Source organism: Rhinatrema bivittatum, chromosome 9 (genome assembly GCF_901001135.1).
Source record: "Rhinatrema bivittatum chromosome 9, aRhiBiv1.1, whole genome shotgun sequence".
Classification (NCBI taxonomy): domain Eukaryota; kingdom Metazoa; phylum Chordata; class Amphibia; order Gymnophiona; family Rhinatrematidae; genus Rhinatrema; species Rhinatrema bivittatum.
In genome coordinates this window covers 185250210-185275650 of record NC_042623.1, presented here as the reverse complement: position 1 = coordinate 185275650, position 25441 = coordinate 185250210, and the positions used below count along the sequence as shown (strand labels likewise).

The 25441-nt window shown below is 46.9% G+C and overlaps 1 protein-coding gene across 3 annotated transcripts in view; it reads right to left on the bottom strand.

Moving 5' to 3' along the window:
* Nucleotides 1-1162: 1162 nt before the first annotated feature.
* Nucleotides 1163-25441, bottom strand: part of CHRNG (cholinergic receptor nicotinic gamma subunit) — a 43306-nt gene continuing 19027 nt past the window's right edge. For all 3 annotated transcript variants that reach the window (XM_029616651.1, XM_029616653.1, XM_029616654.1), the window contains exons 5-12: nucleotides 17229-17384; nucleotides 15566-15663; nucleotides 13621-13821; nucleotides 10669-10783; nucleotides 10086-10200; nucleotides 9114-9324; nucleotides 7897-8030; nucleotides 1163-1621 (exon numbers count right to left, since the gene is read on the bottom strand). In XM_029616651.1, the coding sequence (XP_029472511.1) occupies nucleotides 1457-1621; nucleotides 7897-8030; nucleotides 9114-9324; nucleotides 10086-10200; nucleotides 10669-10783; nucleotides 13621-13821; nucleotides 15566-15663; nucleotides 17229-17384 (1195 nt within the window). In that variant the 3' untranslated portion in view covers nucleotides 1163-1456. The remainder of the gene's footprint in view (nucleotides 1622-7896; nucleotides 8031-9113; nucleotides 9325-10085; nucleotides 10201-10668; nucleotides 10784-13620; nucleotides 13822-15565; nucleotides 15664-17228; nucleotides 17385-25441) is intronic.

Here is a 25441-nt window from a genome sequence, read left to right as displayed (position 1 = left end):
AGACTAAGCTGTTTTTTTGCCTTTTGCCAGTATGTGACAGGAAACATTTATTTATTTATTTATTTTTATTTTATTTAAAAGCTTTTCTATACCGTCGCTCAGTGGTGTACCATCACAACGGTTTACATATAGGCACAAAATAGGTTTGGTCGGTTTCTAAGTTATCCATAGGGTGCCAATATTATGCGGTTACATAGATCAATAATATAATCTAAATGATAAGTGGATTGGGGTTACTCATGTGTGAATACTGTTTTAATTTAATATTTAATAATGACTACAATAATAAAATAAGTTCAGTTTTTTACAGGTGACATTCGGCTGACTATTTTGATGTTGTTCAGCGTTCTCACTGTGAATGCTTTTTTGTAGAGCCGGCTTTTTTTGAAAAGTTTCAGTTCTTTCATTAGTCTTAGCTCAAGTGGTAATGTGTTCCATAGCAATGGCCCTGCTAAGGATAGTGCTCTCTCTCTAACCTGTGTCAACTTTGCCGTTTTCACTGAGGGTATGGTTAGTAGTGCTTTATTGGCAGACCTGAGATTTCTTTGAGGGACATGCAGACGTAATGCAGTGTTTAGCCAGTCAGCTTTTTTGTCATTTATCAGTTTATGAATTGTGTATAGTGTTTTGTATTGCACTCTTTGTTCTTTTGGGAGCCAGTGTAAATCCGCAAGTGTTTGGGTGACATGATCTCTCCTGCCTTTACCAGTAAGTATTCTGGCAGCTGAGTTTTGTAGTATTTGTAGTGGCCTGATTGTGGTATACGGTAATCCTAGGAAAAGTGTGTTACAGTAGTCCGTGCTAGCAAATATTAGTGCTTGTAGTACTGTGCGAAAGTGTTTTTGAGTTAGTAAGGGTTTCAGTCTTCTAAGTACCATTAGTTTGGTGTAGCCTTCTCTAACTTTTAATGATATGTGTTGTTTAAGGCTCAGTTCCGTGTCTATAATTACTCCTAAGTTTCTAGCCTTATCCGTTAACTCCACTGTTTTATTATTTTTAAGTTTGATGGGATTTTGAATTTTTGCAATGTTTTTTCGTTCAAGGTGTATAAATTCAGTTTTTTCTATGTTAATTACTAGTTCCATTTGATTTAATAGTTGTTTTATTATGTCTAGATACAACATTGCAAAATTCAGTGTTTTCTCAATTGATTCTTCAACTGGTAGGATTAGTTGAATGTCATCAGCATATATGAAGTGCAAGATACCTAGCCCTGCAAGTAGGTGGCAGAGGGGGAGCATGTAGATGTTAAACATGAATCTTTCTTTCCTTTAGGGTTACAATATTAACCTCTGCAACGGCTTATTCAGGTTATAGGCACTCGGCGGGTGTTGTATAACCCATTCCTATGTATCTAACTTTTGTAAATAGGACGTGCCACTCCACACGCTCTTGCCTATGGTCCGCTCCCTGAATGTTGGGGTTGCTCTGCTGTGTTCTCTGGGTGGCAGCCAAGCTATGGCAGGTATTTCTTAGGGTCTCCTGCAAAGGGGTACAGTGGTGCCTGATTGAAGTGCGCTGCCATGAAGACACCAATGGTCATGAAGATGAAGAGGGAAAAGACAATCAAGAAGCAGACACGGTCAATAACTCGGCCCACCAGGACCCATTCCTCGTTTTCCTGCAAAAATAAACGGCACAAGGACAGGTTAGAGAAACAGACCCGATCAATCACTGCTCACCAGGATCCAGTTTCCTGCAAACTGTCTGAAAATTCCTGGGCTGAGACATGAGCAGGCCTCATAAACGGATGATCCCTGGGGCTCGCTAATACGTTAACAGGAAACCACAGCAGTTCCAGGGAAACACAGGAAATACACATTCTGAGAAATTCAGGTAACAGGAACTCACAACAGGCAAGAAGTAGAGCAAAACTCCAGACACATGGAAGTAACTCAGGCAACCAGGATTGGAACCAGGAAGCAAAGGAGCCCAAGCAATAAATTAATAAATGAATCAGCTGGGAACACAGCCCGAGGTAAGGCAGAAATAACCTGACCAATATGGGCTGGTCCCTGCTGGGCCAATCAGGACAGGGAAGCACCTTGATACTCCTCCTGGAGGACTAGTGGCCCAGAGCTCACACGTTACCAGTTCAAGACTAGCCAGTTCTGAACAGAAATACAAGTGGTACAGGAACAGATCACAAAAACAGAGAGGTGGCTAGAAAGAAAGTGATGGAGACACAACAATACAACTAGAGACCCCCATGAACTACCCATAAGAACTGAAGAAACTGGGATTTGTCCTGCTGCTAAACAAATCCTGGAATCTGTGGTTTTTGGGACTGTCTCTTTCCATGTACAGAGGATCATAGCCCCATCTTCACAAACCAGAGGGAAACTCCAGTTCATTATGCAACCTTCAAAATCAGAGACAGGAGCAGAAGGGAGTGAGTCTGCTGATAGAGGTAAGAGGATCTGAGCCTACAGAAACTGAAATCCGTCATTAAGAGCCATGTGATCAGCTTGGGAATGAGCAGAGAAGGCTCTACTCAGATGCATAAATACAGGATTTGCACATTTAAGACTAATCAGAGAAAATACTTTTTCACTCAACGCACAATAAAGCTCTGGAATTTGTTGCCAGAGGAGGTGGTTAGTGCAGTTAGTGTAGCTGGGTTCAAAAAAGGTTTGGATAAGTTCTTGGAGGAGAAGTCCATTAACTGCTATTAATCAAGTTTACTTAGGGAATAGCCACTGCTATTAATTGCATCAGTAGCATGGGATCTTCTTAGTGTTTGGGTAATTGCCAGGTTCATGTGGCCTGGATTGGCCTCTGTTGGAAACAGGATGCTGGGCTTGATGGACCCTTGGTCTGACCCAGCATGGCAAGTTCTTATGATGAATCCAATTTCAAAGCAATATTTTTCACAATGGGTCCATCTTTTTGAAACACCCTTTATAACAATTAGGATAACTCAACTGTGTTAGCAATAAATAGATATAGATAAAAGGTCAGGAGAAATACTATTTATTTATTTATTTATTTATTTATTTATTTTATTTTATTTAATGAGTTTTATATACCGTCATTCGGTAAAGCCATCATAACGGTTTACAAAAGCTCAAAATGCAGGATTTTTAACAATTGAGCAAAAAGGGATAACAGGAAGTATATTAAACAAAGGATAGATATTCAATTGCAAAGATATTAACTGGCATTTACACTACAGGTTGCACTAAGAGGTGCACAAAGGGGAGGGCCCCTTTGGCGTGCGACACACGGTGCACAGTGCCTGGTGGCAGAGCGCCTTTCAACGGTCAGAGCTGCCCCTGGTGACGGGGGGGGGGGGGGGGCTTCCGATCGGGTCTCTCCCTCACATTCCAGTTCTGTTTTTTTTTCCCCTTTTTCAGTTTCAGGTGATATTTGTTTCTTCTCTTCTGTTCCCATGGCGATGGAGAAGTGCCACAGGGCGCCCAGTGGTGGTGGGTGGGCTGCCAGTTACTAGAATAACTTTTGGCACATTTAGACTTTACTCGAGAGAGAGCCTTCTCAGTTGCAGGTCCAAGGATGTGGAACTCCTTACCTGATGGTATCCTGACCGTCATTTGCCACAACACCTATAAAAAGGCTCTTAACTTTCTTAAATAAGACAATCTTATTAAGAATCAGCTGCCCTGATTTTATTCGATCAGGGGCATGAATGCAGCGAAATGCTTTCCACCCAAGGTCAGCATTCTGTGATGCAGCCTCGAAGGCGAACCTATGAGGCCTACACCGGCAGCTGGTGGATGTGCCCTGTAGCGGGACATTCTGGAGCTTCAGCTATACCAGCGGCCTTGCCCGCAGGTTGAGCCCTTGGGTTCTGGCAGCCAGCAGGACTTAGGTGGGTCTTTAGGGCTGCGAGTAGAGCAAGAGTCCAGTGGCATGCCGGAATTGGGGCAGGCACTAGGCTAAGGGAGTCAGGGACAGGCGAAGGTCGGGGCAGGTGGCAGACAAGGGTGGTCAGGTCCAGGCGGCAGGCAATCATGGTCAGGGCCAAGCAAGAAATCAGAATCCGGAAGTCAGGCCAAGGGTGGATAAAGACACACAGAAGACACTGCATACAACGGACAGGACAAGGCAGGACTGGATGAGGAAGGCTGGATGAGACAAGGCTGGAGAGGCAAGGCTGGACGACGAATCAGGAACGCAGGATACAAGAACCAGAAACCTGAAAGCAACATGCACTGCTAAGGCAGGAAACCTGTTGCTGAGGCAAGAAAATGCTGTGAGGCCCTTGCTTAAATAGGCTGGTCAGCCTGATATCATCAGAAGGAGCCGCTCAGCGTTTCCTGCTGTGGGTCCTATAAAATGCTTGCATGCATGCGTGCCTAAGGGAAAGTGGCAGGAGTGGCGGCTGGCGCTATCTTGGGCTGCGCTGGACGGCATTCATGGGCAGAGCGCTGACCACAGGATGGGTCTGGCCACATTTGGGGTGAGTGAGGTGGCTTGCGGGGCCTTCTCATGAACCACTGAATGAAACATTATGATGATGATTTTTTTCACAAGCTATATTTTTGTTTTTGTATGATAGTTATTGATTGTTTTAATATTTTACCTTAGAAATACTGTTGTATGTTTTCACTTTGTAATGTGCCTCGAATCTGCAAGTGAAGAGTGTGGACATTACATTTTTAATGAATAGAAATAGAAATGGATTTGGGTGAAGTTTGCAGCGAGTGGATGGCACCCTAGACTAGGTAATTCTGAGATGATTATAGCAATTTCCAATTAATATCAGATCAATGTAGTGTAGCCAATATGCTAGCTTGCAACCATGCATAGAAACTCAGCATGACGAAGAGATGATTTGTACATTTCTGATTCATTTCCAAAAAATGTGTATCAGTAAAGGAGATTTCCAGTCTCTCTCTCTCTCTCTCTGTGCTTTTGTTTAACAATAAAGAGAAAAGATATTCTACAAAGAACGTCTCCTTTTAGATATCTGAATAACAGAAGGGGGCCCCTGGCAGATCTGCAACGTGCACTCAGTGGGGAGTGGGGCAATAGCCTCTATTTTAAGGGTCGGGCACTTAATATTAATTTATTCACTACTTCGCTTACTGCTGATTGGGAATTGGTCCTTTCACTGACAAATGAAATCCCATTTAACGTGGCAGCTCATTTGCCTATTGCATAGAGGGCCCAGGACAGGGGGATGTGCCCGGTTAGGACGCACTTTTTTTTTTTTTACGCGATGATATCGCATTGGCCCACAGGCAGCCAAGCGCCAGCGATGGATCCTGCTGCGAGAGACTGTGAAGGCGGAGGAGCTGTCCAGATTAAGATTTAAAGTTGTTTTTTTTAACTAAAGAGTAGTGGGGAAGGTTTAGGATCCCCCCCTTCCCCCCTGGGATTCAGCCCAGGATTAATAGCCTGGCCCCCAGATGTTTCCACAAGAGAAATCACAGCTGAGAGAAAAAAAAAAAACAACTGAACAGAAGGAAGATAAGGCTAAGGAGATCCCATCTGAATCTCCCCCGGAGGAAACAGGACAGGCTGGGGGTCCACGGGCAAGAAGATCTGTAAAGCTGGGATATTTTCAGAGCAAAGGGGAACCCTTTCACCGGGGTTCCCAGAGCGCGGCCGCTGGGAGAGTTAAGCGCATTTATTAACATCACCAGGGGCTCTGCCCAGAGGTCTGTAATAAGGACACCTGCCTGCACTCCCAAACCCTGTAACTACAGTCAGACGTACACTCATCATTTTGGACAACGGACTTTGTTTAACTTTAAGAATCAGGAAACTTTATTGTTAACCCCCAGGCCTGGTCCTTTCTGAGTTCTTACGGCCTCTCACCCCATGAGCAGCACACACTGGCGACCTCTTTCCGTCGTCTGGGACATAAGCGAGAGCTTTTCCTCATAAAAAAAAAAGAGTCCCCCCCCATCACCAGGGATTAAGAGTCCACGTGGGGGTAAATGGTTAGTCGTGGCAGCCCCGGAGGTTATAAACAAGATCGTGTGCCCTGAACACAACCCCACGGGGGGGTTATATGTCTTTTATTCCTTTTTCTAACTGGGACCCTGCTGGAAGACTTCCAGACAGCCAAAGTGACCGGGAAAAGCAGCCCGGCCTCTGCGGCAGACTCGCCAGTGGGAAAAGGGGCTGCGGCTGCTACCAGAATAATCATTACTCTCTTGCCTTACTACCCCGGGAAACGTCTTATTTTTTTCGGAAGGACCTGCAAATTGGTGTGGTTGTGCTGTTTCTTCCCAAACAGAGGCAAGGAAAGGAATCTCGAGCTTGTAAGGACCCCGAAACAAACCTTCCCCATTGCCAGGGCAACTTGGAAGCCCCGTGGCGTGCGCACGGTGGCCGCAGGGCCCCCAGCTGAACCCTCCTGCCTGAGTGGCGCAGGGGTTACACTTCATTTTTAATACTCGAGTGGCTCAGGGCATAAACTTCATTTTTAATACTCGAGTGGCTCAGGGGCTACACTTCATTTTTAATACTCGAGTGGCTCGGGGGCTACACTTCATTTTTAAATCTCGAGTGGCTCAGGGGCTACACCTCATTTTTAATACTCGAGTGGCTCAGGGGTTACTCTTCATTTTTAATACTCGAGTGGCTCAGGGGCTACACTTCATTTTTAATACTCGAGTGGCTCGTGGGCTACACCTCATTTTTAATACTCGAGTGGCTCAGGGGCTACACTTCATTTTTAATACTCGAGTGGCTCAGGGGCTACATCTCATTTGTAATACTCGAGTGGCTCAGGGGCTACACTTCATTTTTAATACTCGAGTGGCTCAGGGGCTACACTTCATTTTTAATACTCGAGTGGCTCAGGGGCTACACCTCATTTTTAATACTCGAGTGGCTCAGGGGCTACACTTCATTTTTAATACTCGAGTGGCTCAGGGGCTACACCTCATTTTTAATACTCGAGTGGCTCAGGGGCTACACTTCATTTTTAATACTCCAGTGGCTCAGGGGTTACACTTCATTTTTAATACTCGAGTGGCTCAGGGGCTACATCTCATTTTTAATACTCGAGTGGCTCAGGGGCTACACCTCATTTTTAATACTCGAGTGGCTCAGGGGCTACACCTCATTTTTAATACTCGAGTGGCTCGGGGGTTACACTTCATTTTTAATACTCCAGTGGCTCAGGGGTTACACTTCATTTTTAATACTCGAGTGGCTCAGGGGCTACATCTCATTTTTAATACTCGAGTGGCTCAGGGGCTACACCTCATTTTTAATACTCGAGTGGCTCAGGGGTTACACTTCATTTTTAATACTCGAGTGGCTCAGGGGCTACATCTCATTTTTAATACTCGAGTGGCTAAGGGGCTACACTTCATTTTTAATACTCGAGTGGCTCAGGGGCTACACCTCATTTTTAATACTCGAGTGGCTAAGGGGCTACACTTCATTTTTAATACTCGGTAATCCTTGGGCTCTCAGCCTGCCTTTTTTTTTTTAGAAGCCCAAGGGGGATTTGAGCAGTTGTAAGGTGCGGCACTGCTGGTGCTGTAGCAGATTCCTGGCTTGCTTTGGATTGATACAGAGGGCAGCGGGAAGAAAGGGCTGAGAGTTCATGAGGGGGTGGGGAGCTGGCATTGGGCTGAGTGGGAATTTAAATGTTTATGTCCCCTGAATAATTTTCTGCCATCGTTTCCTATGTTAGGGGTCCCAACCTGTTCTAAGTCCTTTGAAAAGGATACAGATTCCTTTAAAAAGGTGCATCTGGGGAGTTTGTGACATTTTTTTATGGGCAATCAGAAGCAGTGCACACAAACAGGTCCCATCTGCTCCATCGAGGAGAGTTCTGTTCGCAGATTTCAAATGGGATTTACATGCGCTTTTTACCGTGCACTCATAGAACGTGGAGGAATGCTTCCTGTCAGTGTCTACTGGCCCTCCGGTCCCTCTCATGTCCGCTGCTGTGGGTGAAGAACTCACCTTGTCAAACTGGCTTTGCTCTTGCTTGGCCTTGGCGATATGGTTGCAGGCCTCCACGCAGGCGCGGATCTCTGGGGCTGCGTGGGTGAGGCTGCAGTACAGATCCTGGCTCTTGCCGTGCTCTAGCCCCATCCCTAATGCAAGACAAGCAACAGAGAAAGGCAAAAAGGGGTGAACCCTGAGAAGTCTCCGGACAGTGCACCCTCAGCGACAGCGGCCGGATTTCCATCCAGCCCGGATCCCAAAGCACTTTCGTGTGCTTCAGAAACATGCGCGCAGGATAGAAGGTCCTCCCAGTCTGCATGACAGCTTCACAAGAGGAGGAGGATGGGCATTACTAGATTCAGACGTTGAATGGTGGCGCTGAGATTTGACTTTACTAGGCTGGGAATCTGTGCATACGTGCAGCATTGGCACAGTCCTCCACTGGAGGCTGTACAGATGTGCCGTACAAATGGCAGCCAGTCATGGAAAAACGAAGGAGAAGGGCACGTTACGCTGGGTAACAACTTACCTGGCATTCTTGAGAGGTAGACAGAGAACTTAGAGGTTGATATTCACTTAGTAGCCGGATTGCAAGAGAAACGTATCCGGCTAACTTTGGAGGGATATTCAGTGGTGCAGCCTCACTATTGAATATAGATGGTGTCACAGCTAGGGGTGTGCGTTCGTTTTCGACGTATTGGCAATCCGCAACATACATGTCCCTATTCGTTGTATTCGTGGGCTCACGAAACGTATGGCGAACACCCACGAATACAACGTATCTAACGAATAACCCCCCCCCCCCCCCCCAAGACTTACTGAAAGTCCCTGGTGGTCCAGCGGGGGTCCTGGAGCGATCTTCTGCACTCGGGCTGTCGGCAGCCGGTATTCAAAATGGCGCCGATAGCCTTTGCCCTCACTATGTCACAGGGGCTACCGGTGCCATTGGTCGGCCCCTGTCACATGGTAGGAGCACAAGATGGCCGGCGCCATCTTGTGCTCCTACCATGGGACAGAGTTAATTTGTGTTATCCGGCTAAATACCTCTGAATATGGACTTCTACTTTTCACTAAGTGACATACAGAAATCATTCATTTCTGACACAAGCAGCCCATCGTGAGATTTTGTAAAAGCCACAGAAAGCAAAAGGAGTCTCCAGCACGTGCGTTCATCAGTTCAAGCGGCAGCGGTGCCTGTCCTCTAATATCCCCTAACCTGGGAAACATCTCACCTATCTTCTCCAAGATCGCCTTCATCAGCCCATCCCGTTCCCTCTGCTTCTGGAACACGAGCTCCGTGCGCGCCTGGCGCAACATGTACTCCTCCGCCTTCGCCATCAGCCCCAGCGAGCTCCTGCGGCGCGCCACCGGCCGCGGCCAGGCGAGCGTCTTCTCGTGGCGCAGGTGCATGCCTAGCGAGCGAGGAATCAGCTTCAGGAAGACCTGCAGGGGGCGGTAGATTAAGTGACGCAGGCCCTTTCCCTTCTTACAATCACGCAGAAAGTAAAGGGAGCGGCGGAGGCAGAGGACGGAATGAAGGCAAATCTGAGACGGGCAGATAGCGATTTATGCGCTGAAAACTGCCTTCTCTCTGAGCGGATAAAAGCCTGCCCAAAGGGGTCCATGTTCAAACGATTTGTTTGGCTAAGTTTGGAACTCAAGCAGACAAACCACGGGGATTTAAAAATCCCGCCAAGCTGACCACCGTTGATTTATCTGGGTAGGTTTTAAGCCAGATAAAACGTATCCGGATAAAATCGGAGGTGTTTTGGGGGTGCAGATAACACCAATGTTCCACATTATCCGGGCAAGTTATCCGGATACGACTGGTCGTGCTGTACAGCAGTCCTAAAGTTATCCCGATAACTTGGTTTTAACCGGGTATATTCAGCTGAGCAGCACGATGGAACTGCTAATCATCCAGGTTAAGTTATCCCGATAATGTCTATCCAGATACCTGGACAACTGGTGGCTGAATGCTGACCTCGGGATGTGGATTTGTGGAGGTATTCCTGGAAGGCAGGTTTGGGGCAGAATTGGGAAGCGACATGCGGATTGTTATTTTTCGTGGAAAATCTAGCACGCCGAAAGCAGGCGGTAAAGCCCGCAGCGCATTTCAGAGGAAAAAATTCTCCTTGAAAGGCGGCGCCAACTCTGCAGCCAGAAAGCTAATCCAGCATGGGGTTATTTTTTATTCACCTTACCTCTTTAACTGTCTTTGACATGGAGTGCGTGTGTGGCGTGCGCAGGGACACGTTCAAAACAATGACGGCGTTGGCAATTATGGTTATCGTCACCCCGATGAGAAATATGAGGTACCTGAAACGAAGAAAAAGAACCTGAAGCTTAAGCGTGACCCGGTACCAGATAACGAGCTCTAGATCCGCCCCCGCCTACTGTGTCGCCGCGGACTGGGTCTGATTTCCAGTCATCAAGTACCCCGGTAAACGTCCCGAACCTTGGGTGGTCATGCGGCTTATTTATTTATTTTTTTTGCACTGGACGGTACCAGAGGACATGGCTTTGAACGCTCTCCCCACCACCCCACCCCCCTCGGGGGAAAAAAAAGCCAAGGAAGATGGGATGCTGAGTTGCCTTATGAATCCTAGCTGTGCCCCCCTAACTTCTACTGGCCGTCAGAACAGGGGTTTCATGACTAAGGTGAGTGGCACCGCCCTTCTACCCTCAGGTGAGTGGCGCTGCCCGTCCTGTGCTTGTTCGTTCATAGCCTGCGGATCTGGGAAAAGGCAGAGCGTAATCTTGAAAGCTGGGCTGAGCGTCACTTACTTGGAGATGAGCGGCACTGCCTCAGACGTTTCCGGCACTTTCTTCGCTATCAGGAAGAGGAAGACGGTCTGCGCCAGGAGAATGTTGACGGAGAAGGTGCATTTCTGTCCACCGGCTGACGGGAGGAATTGGAAAGCAGAGCGTCACCTCGCCGCCAACACAAAGCCGTGCAGTCAGGTAAGGAGGAATAAAATTCAGAGCCTTCCCAGATAAGAATTCCCTACCCTTACCGTGCAAATTGAAATCTCTCGCAGTGGCTACGCATTCATAGTATTCCAGACACAAATATGTAGCCACGGCCAGAGTGCAAGCTCTGCAGACTGCATTTTGGGTATAATTTTGTAACATTGTACACAAATAAACAATTAGAAAATATAGTGACATAGTAATGATGGCAGATAAAAGACCAAATGGTCCATCCAGACTGCCCAGCAATTTGCTTATGGTAGTAACTGCCACTCCATGCAGGTTACCCCCATGCTTCTGTTAAGGGTAGTAACTGCCTCTCCATGCACGTTACCCCCATGCCTTCTGATAAGGGCAGTAACTGTCGCTCCATGCAGGTTACCCCCATGCCTTCTGTTAAGGGTAGTAACTGCCGCTCCGTGCACGTTACCCCCATGCCTTCTGATAAGGGCAGTAACTGTCGCTCCATGCAGGTTACCCCCATGCCTTCTGTTAAGGGTAGTAACTGCCGCTCCGTGCAGGATACCCCCATGCCTTTTGTTAAGGGAAGTAACTGTCGCTCCGTTCAGGTTACCCCCATGCCTTCTGTTAAGGGAAGTAACTACCGCTCCATGCAGGTTACCTCCATGCCTTCTGTTAAGGATAGTAACTGTCGCTCCATGCAGGTTACCCCATGCCTTTTGTTAAGGGAAGTAACTGCCGCTCCGTGCAGGTTACTCCCATGCCTTTTGTTAAGGGCAGTAACTACCGCTCCATGCAGGTTACCCCCATGCCTTCTGTTAAGGGCAGTAACTGTCGCTCCATGCAGGTTACCCCCATGCCTTCTGTTAAGGGTAGTAACTGCCGCTCTGTGCAGGTTACCCCCATGCCTTCTGTTAAGGGAAGTAACTACCGCTCCATGCAGGTTACCTCCATGCCTTCTGTTAAGGATAGTAACTGTCGCTCTGTGCAGGTTACCCCATGCCTTTTGTTAAGGGAAGTAACTGTCGCTCTGTGCAGGTTACCCCCATGCCTTCTGTTAAGGGTAGTAATTGCCGCTCCTTGCAGGTTATCCCCATACCTTCTGTTAAGGGTAGTAACTGCCGCTCCATGCAGGTTACCCCCATGCCTTCTGTTAAGGGTAGTAACTGCCGCTCCATGCAGGTTGTCCCCCATGCAGAAATGTTACACCATCACTTTCTTCAAGCCTTTAGGGATCCGCAGTGTTTGTGCCATGTCTTTTTGAATCCATTAACTGTTCTCAACTTCACTACCTCTCCTAGGACAGCATTCCAGGCATCCACCAACCCTCTCTGTGAAGAAATATTTCCCGGCATCGGTTCTGAGTCTTAGCAGGAAATAGGTCTTCACATAAATTTCACCAATTTCCAAAGCAGATTTACCTGCATAAGTCTGCTCTGAAAATCCCCTCCACCAATTCTATCCTGCTAAATCGCCCACACAAGCTTTTGTGAAAACCTACACACTTAGAGGTCAATATTCAAAAGCCATTTAGGTGGATAACTGAAAGGTTATCCATCTAAATGGTAAAATGGTGGTATTTATCGCCGCATGAGGCTACATTCTAGCTGCGTAATCAGTTGATTGGCTGGAAGATAAGCACATAACTTGGTAGCAGGCGGCAGGCGTTTCTGGTAGGAGCGGAGTTAGCCGGTTACACTGCTGCCGCGCCGTTGAATATCTCGCTTATCAGCTGGACAGCTGTATCCTGCTACCTTAACTAGCCACTCTGTGGCTGAATAGCAGACCTTTTTAAAAATCAGATAGCATGTATGTCAGTTCAAATCCCCGCCTCTGTCCCGAGTCCTGGCCCCGGGAGTACCTCTGCTGAGTCCAGGAAAATGTTATGTGCTCTGGGCGATCAATGATCTGGGATAAAGATTACTGTAAATAAATTAAAAAATGACTGGCAACACTCAGATGTTTACCCAGGTGTCAGGCCAGGGATTTTGTAAAAAGGTCATCTCTGCACGGAAGACACTGTTTTACCTGCAGAAGTCATTCTGAAAATGACCCGCATTATGTTCAAAAGGAAAAAGCAATGCTAGTCCCATTTTATTATTGATCTGCTTGTTCGTTTAGCTCATGCAGACTCAATACCACAATGCCGTGTAACTACAATGGGTGAGATGAGGTACAGGGCAATAAAGCGACTCATTGAAAGCCACACAGAGTCAGTGCCAGAGCTGACATTACAACCCAGACACAGGGCAATAAAGCGACTGATAGGGATGTGCATTCGTTTCATCCGTTTCATACGTTCCCTATACAAGCATGTAATATGAAACGAATTAAACAAATGAAACGAATGCACATCCCTAGCGACTGGCTCATAGCCATGGTGCCAGGCCTAGGATTATAACCCAGGCAACAGGGCAGTAAAGTGAATTGGTCAAAGTTACGCAAAGTCACTGCCAGAACCGGAACTAGAACCGAGGCACAGGAGTATAAAGCGGCTGCCAGTGTCACACAGTCCATGCCAGGGCTGGGATTTAAATTCAGAAACTCCGAGAGTTCTAATGCCCCCGTACTGTAGTTCTGAGCTCCAATGCACCTTTCCCCCTGAGGCCCATAAGGGGAGATTCAGAGGCTTTCATCAGATGTACTTATAACTTACTAGAGCAAGCAATAATCCCCTCCCTGGTCTACATCAGCAGATTCAGGCATCTTAGATATGCCGAAGTAAATTATTGCTAGAGACAAGGGCAGGCCTGGAACGAGGTGGGTTAGGGGAACAGGGGAGATGAATTGCAGATCAGTCCCTACCTTTGGCAGGTAAGAAGAAGGTCAGCACTCCAATGGAGGAGATCAGCACACAGGGCACGATTATATTGATGATATAAAAGAGTGGTTTCCGCTGAATGATCAGGTAAAAGACAATCTCCTGGTAATTCACATCGTCCGGGGTCAGGTGCTGGTTCAGCACTTTTTTGGCTGGCCTGTGCTTGATGGCCCACTCTCCGTTTTCTGTCAGCACCCATGCAGGAGTGAGCAGGTAGAAATATTACAGCAATCAAGAACACCACACTGATTATTGAATTTAATGAACACCCAGCTATAATGGAAGGAAGCCACATGGGACAGTCTGAATGAGCAAAGCGTTCACATTTGTGGAGCCTCAGATCTGGAGCACCAGCCTAGTACTGCGACAAATGGTTCGGCTCGAAATCCAGAGCTGGCCTGGGTGCAGCGCCCTGCTTCTTGTTCCTGCCTTTCTCCAACATAAGGGCCAATGCAATAAAGTGCGCTCAGCCGAGTGCTCTGTGTAACCCGCAGTCGGACGCGGGATAAATAGGCGCTAATCCACCCCCTAATGCAATAGGGGGATTAGCGCCTATTTAACGCGCGTCTGACGCGGAATGAACGAGATAGCGCTCATCACATGCAAATGCACGTGCGTGAGGCTATTACTCATTCACTCCAATGCAAAAAAATAAATGTGCGTCTCAGGCGCTCATTCATCGCTCAGATATTAACGCCTGCCTGGAGCAGCGTTAACAGCTGAGCGCATGTAAAAGAAGTACAGAAAAGCAGAAAAAAATGCTTTTCTGTACTTCTTAAGTAAAAGAAAAAAAACCTCGGCAGACCACCGAGTTATGAAGAGCGACGCCGGTAAACTCGGCGGCATCTGTTTTCATAACTGACCGTCTGCCGGTAATGAAAACGGACGCTTCGGCAGCGTGATGAAAGAAGCCGTCTAAGGGGCCGATGCAAAAAAAAAAAAAAAAGCACGGAAAGCGGGCGCTGAAAAGTCAGCGCCCGCTTTCTTAACGCTCGCACGGGGCCCGCAAGGGGGGGGGGGCACCGTGCTATATGCAAATTAGGGGGTCACGCTAGCAAAGAGGTGCTAGGGTCGCCTCGGCATCCATTTTCATTACTGGCCAGTTATGAAAACCGATGCCGAGTTTACCGGCGTCGGTTTTCGTAACCGGCAGCCGCCGCGGGTTCGTGTTAGCAAGCCCCTAGCGCCACCTTGCTGGCGTGCCCCCTAATTTGCATATAGCACGATGCCCCCCCCCCTTGCGAGCGCCGTGCGAGCGTTAAGAAAGCGGGCGCTGACTTTTCGGCACCTGCTTTCTGCGTTGGTTTTTTTTTTTTTTTTTTGCATTGGCTCCTTAGACTACCTCTTTCATCACGCCGCTTTGGCAGGGGGACAATAATATCTGTGGTAAACTCTTATCGTGTACCGATACCTCCGCTTTACAATTTTGTGCCGCCGTAATGACCAAGAGAAATCAGAATTCTGCACGCTTGGATTTTTCTTTCCTTTTCTGAATGCTGTGGCAGCAGGGAGTGGGAGCTATGTGACAATAAATATCCCTAGCGCTCTGAAAGCACAATTTGCAGCTTCTCGTACTAATGCGAGTATTATTTCTCTCAGTGTCGTTGTCCAAGGCAAATTTAGAAACCGTTCTGTTTCACAACCTGGTCTGGAACCTCTCTGCAGACTTTACAACTTGTTCTCTCTAACAGGGAGTCTCTTTGGCCCAAAACGTTACCATTGTCCAAATTCTTCCTTCAGTAAACGTCCTCACCTCAACGCACTTCAATATGAAATTTAAAAAAAAAAAAAACCAATGTTTTCCTTCCCTCGCGAGTCCTCCACGTGTAAGAATGCCGGCGTGCTGGCGAGGTCGCCTCTGAAGGCACTGCTCTAGAAATGTGCTCCAGAGTGTGCATCCAGATCATTCACACCAGCTTCCTGAAATACCTGTAAAAGCCGCGGTATCGATCACAATCCATTCGATGGTCTGACCTTCCTCCATCTCTAGAAGGAGCTCAATTTCATTGGCGCTGTACGTCCGGGACCTGGGAACGAATACAAGGCCAATCACTCCCACATTCACAAGAGCGTAAGGCTTGCCATACTGGAAGGGCCGGTGCAAGGGTTTTGGGCGCCCTAGGCGACCCTTCCGCTGCCCTCCCTCCCCCGCTCGCGCACACCCCCACCCCCCCCACCTGTTTCAGCGATGACTGCGTGTGCTGCTCGTGGCCCTGATAAGCACAAGTCTCTATTTCTCTTTGCCGCGAGCGGGATAGGCCCCTCTTGCGGCACCTCGTGGCTGCTCTTCGGTGCCCCCTACGACTCGTCGCCCTAGGCGACCGCCGATGTTTGCTTAACGGATGCGCCGGCCCTGCATACTGAGTGAGACCAAAGGTCATCAAGCACAGTATCCTGTTTCCAACAGTGGCCAAGCCGGGTCACAAGTACCTGGCAGGATCCCAAGCTGCTTATCCCAAGAATTAGCAGTGGATTTCTGAAACTCTATTTTAATAATGGCTAATGGACTTTTTGTCCAGGAACTTGTCCAAACCTTTGTTACATGCAGCTACATTAAAGCTTTCACCACATCCTCTGGCAATGAACTCAGGAGCTTAATTATGCACTGAGTAAAAAAAAATATTTTTTCTTAGTTTTAAATGTATTACTTAGTAACTTCATTGTGTGTCCCCTTGTTTTTCTACTTTTTGAAAGAGTAAACAACCAATTAACATTTATTCATTCCACTCCATTATTTTATAGACCTTTATCATTTCTCCCCTCAGCCGTCTCTTCTCCAAGCTGAAGAGTCCTAACCTCTTTAGCCTTTCCTCATAGGGGAATCATTCCATCCTCTTTATCATCTTGGTTGCCCTTCTCTGTATCTTTTCTAATTCTGCTAAATCTTTCTTGAGATGTGGTGACCAGAACTGCACCATACTCAAGATAAGTTTGCATCATGGAGTGATACAGAGGCATTGTGATATTCTCTGTTTTATTCTCCATTCCTTTCCTAATAATCCCGAGCAGTCTGATTGCTTTCTTGGCTGCTGCTGCTGCTGCACACAGAGCAGAAGATTTCAACGTATTATCAACTATGACACCTAGATCCTTTTCCTGAGTGGTGACTCCTAATATGGAACCTTGCATTTTGTAGCTATAATTTGGGTTACTCTTCCCTAAGTGCATCACTTTGCACTTGAATACATTAAGTTTCATTTGCCAGTTGCATGCCCGGTCTCCCAATTTTGCAGGGTCCTCTTGCAATTTCTCATAGTCCTCTTGTGATTTAACAACTTTGAATAATTTTGTGTCAACAGCAAATTAGTTTCCTGTAAACAAAATTACAGATGCAACTATATGAATTTCCCAATAGTTGTAGATATCTACGGACAGATTAAAGAACACTTTTATTGCTCTATGAGCACGCAGTCCCTCCTCCTCCTCTTCATCAGTTTTTAATAGGCACAGACTGCAAATAAAATCACTGGCGGATCATGGCCACTGAGAACGGCAGAGTATTGTACATAGATTGTCTCTAGTAAATTCGATTTATGAGATCTTTCTAGCCCTTCTGTGAGCCCCAACGGAGGGGGAGGAGTCAAAGACCTACCGGAAAACCATGGTGCAGTTTTGCCAATCAAAAGGAAAGTAGGTGACAACGACAGAGCAGGAGCTGCGGTAGATGGCCGGGGGCACCCAGTGGATGCAGCCATTGGCAGAAAGCAGCAGGTTGGTATAAAGGGCAATCTCAAATTGTCCATCAATACTGCAGTAGCGAAAAAAAAAAAAGCAAAAGGAAGCTCAATATGTGATCTTCATCCCCAGTGCATGCCAATCTCCAGTGTGCTTCTGGTGAAATAAGTCCCCATGCATTCTAGTTTTATTTCCTAAAGAATCAGAGGGATTTAAGTTGGTGAACGGTGGATCCATTGAGTGCACCAACGGTGAGGCAGAAAGGGTCCCTTTAATGTCCATACTCAGAAAGAGGTGGCGGGATGAAGCCAAGCAGGTCAATGTCAATTCCATGCCAAAATAGTCCCCCCCAAGGATGGTCAATGCTACTCTAGAGTGCTGTGTACCTTCAAATGAAGAAAGGAGCCCCTGAACAATGTTGATTTTCTCAGATTTTGGGGCTATGGACTCAGCTACCCACTGAATCCTTGACGAATCATTGTTTGGGGCCATGAGGTTTAACTGAAAAAAGCTTTATTGAATAAAAACAAGCAAACAATGGTAAACCTGGTGTACATGAAGATTTTATTCATGCCTAACCAGAATATAAACATGATAAGGTCCATATTCAGCCGCTGTATGACTCGGCTAGTTAGCTGGCTTATGTTGCGCAGGAGGTGGACCCTTGAGCCGAGGAGGGGGTTGACGCTACCCGCAGGGCAAGCTCTACAGGTCCCCACCGTTGGTAGGCGGCGCTGGCTGACTGATGGAGGCCGGCTGGAGCTTCGCCAATACCAGCCCTCGTTCCCCGCTGGTTGAGCCCTTGGGTCCCGGGGCCGGCTGGAGTTAGGTGGGCCTCCGGCCGAGGTCTTCTTATGGACGAGGAGGAGGTCAGCCAGGGACCAGCAGCGGTAAGAGTAGGAGGTCAGATCTGGACAAGGCTGAGTCCCAGAGACCTGGGCGCCAAATGGAACGAGAGGCAGACAGGGGGCGCCCAAATAAGAACAGGCCTAAGCCTGAGAGGCCAAGTCCAGAATGAGTATAGCAGAAGCGTCATTGAACAGGCTGGAGTCAGGGCAGGTGGCAGGCAAGGTAGAATGGTAAGGCAAGGCAATGGTCAGGTCCAGGAGATAATCAATAGCGTGGTCAGGCAAAGCAGAGGTCGGATCCAGGAGATGATCAGTAGTGTGGTCAGGCAAAGCAGAAGTTGGGTCCGGGAGTCAATCCGTAGAACAAGTAGAGTAATGCAGGGCACAGGAACAAGGAAGAAAATCAGGACCAGAATCAGGAACATGGACGAGACAGGAACCAGGAACACAAAGGAATCACCAGAGGAGGCAACGAAGTACACGACCAGCGTAGAGACCTGTTGCAAAGGCAACTAACTGTGCTGGACCCGGTCTTGTATACCGGGACCCAGTGACATCATGATCCAGGGCCGTGGGTTAGTTTCCCGCTGCGGCCTCTTTAAAGGAAGAGGAGATGCGAGCGCGCCTAAGGAGGGGCGCGGCGCAGGATGGCGGCGTCTCCCCGCGGACCACTTAGGGAGGATTTCCTCGGAGCATGGACATCCATCGTGGAGTCAGGAGCATCGGGGGTGGCATGGGGGGGTCGAAGGGGGCGGCCCATGGCCACAAGGGAAGTGGAGCCAAATGCTGGAACAGGCAGATGAGGGTAAGAGGGCCTGGTCGCGGGCCTGCTGCGGCTGGCACACGCAACACTTAGTGACTGCATCACTGAATATATCTGGCTATACTTAGCTGGATAGGTTTATCTGGCTTACTTTAGGATAGGTCTATGGGCTGATCAGATTTAGCCAGATAATTTATCCAGCTAACTCAGCTCCTCCCAGTTATGCCCCTGCAATGCACTTAACTTATCTGGCCAAATTTTAAGAACATAAGAAGTTGCAATGCTAGGTCAGACCAAGGGTCCATCAAGCCCAGCATCCTGTTTCTAACAGTGGCCAATCCAGGCCACATGTACCTGGCAATTACCCAAACACTAAGAAGATCCCATGCCACTGATGCCAGTAATAGCAGTGACTATTCTGTAAAGCAACTTGATTTCTTGAAGAAGTTCATTACCTGCAATTATGTATCCAAACCATTTTTAAACTCAGCTACACTAACTGCACTAATCATATCCTCTGGCAACAAATTCCAGAGCTTAATTGTGCGTTGAGTGAAAAAGAACTTTCTCCGATTAGTTTTAAATGTGCTACTTGTTAACTTCATGGCGTGCCCCCTAGTCCTTCTATTATCTGCAAAAGTAAATAGTCAATTTACATTTACCCATTCTAAACCTCTCATGATTTTATAGATCTCTTTCATATCCACCCTGAGCCATCTCTTCTCTAAGATGAACAGCCCTAACCTCTTTAGCAACCAGAACTGTACACGGTACTCAAGGTGCGCTCTCACCAGGAACAATACGGAGGCATTATGACATTTTCCATTTTATTCACCATTCCCTTTCTAATAATTCCTAACATTCTGTTTGCTTTTTTGACTACTGCAGCATACTGAGCCGACGATTTCAATTTATTATTCATTATAACATCTAGATCTTTTTCCTGGGTCTTAGCTCCTAATATGGAACCTAACATTGTATAAATATAGCATGGGTTATTTTTCCCTATATGCAACACCTTGCACTTGGCCACATTAAATTTCATCTGCCATTTGGATGCCCAATCTTCCTGTCTCACAAGGTCTTCCTGCAATTTATCACAATCTGCTTGTGATTTAACTACTCTGCATAATTTTGTATCATCTGCAAATTTGATAACCTCACTCATTATATTCCTTTCCAGATCATTTATAAATATATTGAAAAGCACCGGTCGAAATCCAGATCCCTGAGGCACTCCACTGGTTACCCTTTTCCACTGAGAAAATTGACCATTTAATCCTACTCTGTTTCCTGTCTTTTAACCAGTTTGTAATCCACAAAAGGACATCACCTCCTATCCCATGACTTTTTAGTTTTCTTAGAAGGCTCTCATGAGGGACTTTGTCAAATGCCTTCTGAAAATCCAAATACACTACATCTACCGGTTCACCTTTATCCACATATTTATTAACCCCTTCAAAAAATGAAGCAGGTTTGTTAGGCAAGACTTCCCTTGAGTAAATCCTTGCTGACTGTGTCCCATTAAACCATGGCTTTCTAAATGCTCTGTGATTTTGGTCTTTAGAATAGTTTCCACTATTTTTTCCTGCCACTGAATTTAGGCTCAATGGTCTGTTGTTTCCTGGATCATTCCTGTATCCCTTTTTTTTTAATATTGGGATTACATTAGTCACCCTCCAGTCTTCAAGTACAATGGATGATTTTAGTGATAGGGTACAAATTTTAACTAATAGATCTGAAATGTCATTTTTAAGTCCAGGTGATTTGCTACTCTTCAGTTTGTCGATCTTCTAGGTTCATTTTACTTTGTTCAGTTAATCTGACTCATCACCCTTGAAAACCATCTCTGGAACCGGTATCTCCCCAACATCCTCATTAGTAAACACGGAAGCAAAGAATTCATTTAGTCTTTCTGCAATGGCCTTTACTTCCCTAAGAGCCCCTTTAACCTTTCGGTCATCTAATGGTCCAACCAACTCCCTTGCAGATTTTCTGCTTCGGATATATTTAAAGACATTTATATTAATGAGTTTTGCCTCTACGTCCAACTTCATTTCAAATTCTTTCTTAGCCTGTCTTATTAATGTTTTGCACTTAACTTGACAATGCTTATGCTTTTTCTTATTTTCTTCAAATGGATCCTTCTTCCGATTTTTGAAGGATTTTTATTGGCTAAAATAGCCACTCACCTTACCTTTTAACCATGCTGGTAATCGTTTTGCCTTTCTTCCACATTTCTTAATGTGTGGAATACATCTGGACTGCGCTTCTAAGATGGTGTTTTTAAACAATGTGCACGCCTGTTGTTATGCGTGCCATCTGTGGCATGGCCTCCTCACCTTCTTACAAGGACTCCAGCTCCTCGCTAACGGCGGTGGACTGCCAGCTCCGACCTTGGGCCTCCCCTGGTGCCTCCGGGTCCGCCATAGTCCCCAGTGTTTCAGGTCAGGATATCATTGCTCGTTGGGCATCTCCATATGGTCCGCGGAGAGATGCCATTACTCACGCCCCTCCCTAGGCGCGCACTTCGCTGATCCTTACGAAGGGCCCGTGGTGGGAACCTGGCTGCGGCCCCGGATGATGACATCAAACTCACTCACTGTATTTAAGCTCAGGCCGTGCTCCCTAGTGTTGCCTTTGCGACAGGTCTCCTCGCTACTCGAGTACTCGTTGCTGCTAGAGATTCGTCTCTACTCTTCATTCCCGATCCTCGTTGTTACTGGTTCCTGTTCTTTTCGTTCCTGTCCTGCTTATGCTTTGGATTGATTGCCCGGACTTCGACTTCGCTACGCCTGACTATGCTACAGCCTATCTCCAGACCCAGATCTCCGCTACGCCTGACTACACTACAGACTATCTCCAGACCCTGACCATTGCCTCGATTGACCAACGCTATTGACTTCTCTATGATCAGATCTCAGCATCGCTTGCCACGATCTTCGCATTGCTGCCGGCCCTGATCCAAACCTGTCATTGATGCCTCTTCTAGCCTACTCCCTGGACGTGGACTTATTAGGCATCGGCCTACCTTTGCTTGAGTGCCCTCAGTAGGTTCTGTTCCATTGGCGCCCGAGTTCCAGTACCTTTTCCAGTCCAGTGAAGGACTACACCATCCATTGCCTGCTGTCTCTGGGCTGAACCAACCTCTCTTGCCATTCAACCTCAAGGCCCATCTAAGTCCTACCGGCCCCGGCATCCAAAGGCTCAACCCATGGGGAACGAGGGCTGGTATAGGTGAAGCTCCAGTGGCCTCTGCCTATCAGCCCACTCCACCTGCTGATGGTGGGGACCCGTAGGTTCTCGCCTACGGGTCCCCACCATCAACCCCACATTGACCCAAGGATCCACCTCCGATGCAACACCTGTTGTACACTTTTAATCTTTGCAGTTGCACCTCTTAGTTTTTCATATAAGAACATAAGAACTATTTTCCTTATTTTATCAGTTTCCCTTTTGAAAATTTATTGTTAGAGCTGTAGATTTATATACTGTCCACCTTCCAGTCATTAGTTCAAATTTGATCGACATGTTATGAACACTATTGCTGGATACAAAGATATCCAGCAAGGATTTAACTAGATAAGGTCCTAAATGTTAGTTTAGCTGGATAATTTCTGAGTTATCTGGCTTAACTGCTTCCGAATATGGACCTTGACATGTACATTTTCAGTTCTCCCCCTCCCCTCCCCCCACATACACACTTAAAACTCCACCCCCCCTCCAAAAAACCTGCATGCTAAAGAGGCAACTCTACATGAGGTTTAGTGACTGGCTCTGGAGAGGCACAAAATACAATACAGGAAGGAAAGGAGGCGCTCTTACCGCACCCCAAGCTCCAGATAGTAAAAAAAAAAATGAATAGGGAGAATTTCAGCTTTGTAGTCGTTCTGTTGAAATGACTTAACAGGCAGTGGTAATACATGTAATGTGGGGGTTCAACATGCCAGAAAAACAGCAGTGACCTTTAAACCTCACAGAGATACTTATATTTTATCAAGGACCAGTGTACCAAAAGTAACCAGACTGCAACACTGTGTAAGTGAAGAAGAGATAGAATACAACAGATAGACAGCAAATAGCTACAACTTTCCTGCAACTAGATAATTCAATCTTCAAAATACCAAATCTCACCCTGGCCAAAATTGAGGTCTCAGAAATGTACTCAAACGTAAAAGGTTTGTCCTGGACTGTAGAGTGTTCTGGAAAAACTCAAGGGAGTTAGCATGAGGTCAGATGCCTGCACGTTTCCCAGGCTGGTTTTATTGCCTGGGTATAGACAGATAGTCATGGGAAGGGAGGTGGCTAGTCACGCAGAAGTCAAGATGGCTAGAGACTAGAGGCCAGACGTACTAATGGTTTTCTCCCATTTTGTGTCTATGCTGAAAGTGTTCAGTATATTTGGCTCTTAGGGTTTCCACCAGGCTGGATCTATTCCAGTGAAGGGAATTCCTATGGCAGGGGTGGCCAACTCTAGTCCTCAAGAACCACAAACAAGTCTGGTTTTTAGGATATCCACAATGAACATGCATGAGGTAGATTTGTTTGCACTGCCTCGTCATATGCTAATTATTTCTCATGCATATTCATTGTGGATTTCCTAAAAACCAGGCCTGTTTGTGGCTTTTGAGGACAGGAGTCGACCACCTCTGCTCTGTGGGATGTATGCCATATGCCAGTCAGTGCTTAAATAGATCAATCCCTCTATCAAAAGCCAGCCAAGAAGAGTAATCAATGCATACACAAGAGCACTGGGAGAGCTCAGGCTGCAGGGTAGCAGACCATTGACTGCCTGAGCGCTAATCACAGTCATTGACATAGATGGTGCTGAAAAATCTTCTCAGAATGCAACCATCAACTGCTAGCATGAAGCTTGATGCAGGACAGAGTCCAGACCAGAGAGCTCAATCTCTGCTGGGAGATGAAAGGAGAAAGACTTTCAGAGTCTAAATAAATAAAGGTCCGAGTCCTTTATTTATTTAGACATTTTGTATACCGTCGTTCCATGTATAGATCACTACGGTTTACAAAGGGACATTCATAATTATAACGCAACAAAGATTGGTTAGAGGTGGTATTCACAGGCAGGCATTGGTATCTATCAAGTGAAAGATTTTCTAGTACATATTAGCATATGGACAGAAACTCTTGCCCAGCCCCTTAGGGAAATAGGCCATGTCCCTGGCAGCAAGCAAGATTACTGCTCTGAAGGCCAACATGACTGAGAGAAAAAAACAACATGAGACTGCTGCAGAAGACTGCTGGAGCCCTGCAAGTTAGCTTCACAAAGCCTGGGGTCTGAGTGATGTCTTAGCAGAGGGAGAACAATGGTACCACCCTGGACCCTGCCCTTGAGGATCTAATTCTCCATGTCATCCTTGTCCCAGAGAAAGAGAGTTCTCGGTGGAGAATGTCTGATCCAGGAACAGCAGAGGGGGGTGTCTGTATCCATCCTTTGTGAGAAAAATATCCTTCCCTCCCTTCAATGTGCACTGCAAGACTTTCACTGGAAGGTCCATAAACCAGAGATAAGTAGAAGGGATTTCACGCCACTGGCCTTTTTATTTTGTTCTTCCGTCAGTTTTCCTTTCATATTGTATTGTGATGGGCATTATGTTCCCCTGGTGAATACAAGGTGGCAGGCTGTAAGGAAAACCTAGGAAGGAGATCCAGTAAGTAAAAGAAATCAGAATGGGAGGCGGACTCCAACTCCCAGAACGCACAAGGGTTCTGGAGGGGGATGAACTTCCCAGGCTTTGCCCTATGGAAAGGACAAGAGAGCCCAGGCATCGTGGGAGAAGGATGAGAGTTTGTCTAAAGGAGGGGGGCGGAACAGGAACAGGAAAGAGTTCTAATAGAACCGGGAGAAGAGGTAGAGGAGATGGAAGTGGAAGTGTTGAGTAGCCCTGAGGATGAGCTGGAGCCAATGGACTTAAGAGATGAGTGGTGGAGACCCCCCTCCAGAATAGGACACCCTCATGGAGTCTGCAGCTTTAAGGGCACTGCCAGGGGGTGGATATAGTTTCAGCCACAGTAAAAGGGGAAGCACAAACCCCAGCTGCAGACTACGGTGGGAGGTGGCAGTAGGGCCTGGTTCCCTAAGAACCAGGCTCATGGAGCGCAGCCAAGCTTAGGCTGTGCAGGAAGCAACTGTGAGCAGCGTGCAGGAGGATTAAGGCGAGAATTATATTCTTATTGTATGAGTTTGAGACTGATGTGGTTTGATACAGTAAAGCTATAGAGACTTTAAACTACTGGGACAGCCTGGGACTTTGTTTAAGCTCAACTCACCAACTGGGGTGAGAGGATTTGAACACACAGATGTGATATCCTGGAAGAATGGGGTAAAGTATAGGCAATAGAGACTGGAGTACCTGGTCTTGGGTCCTCTGAGGGTGGAAACGGGGAAGTTGCAAGGAGTCGGGCAGCGGGTCTGTGGAAAAGCACCCCTAAGGGGCTTAACTAGTGGTTCAGTTTCTTATGCAACCAGAGAATTCCAGCCGGATTGCGCCTGGGAGA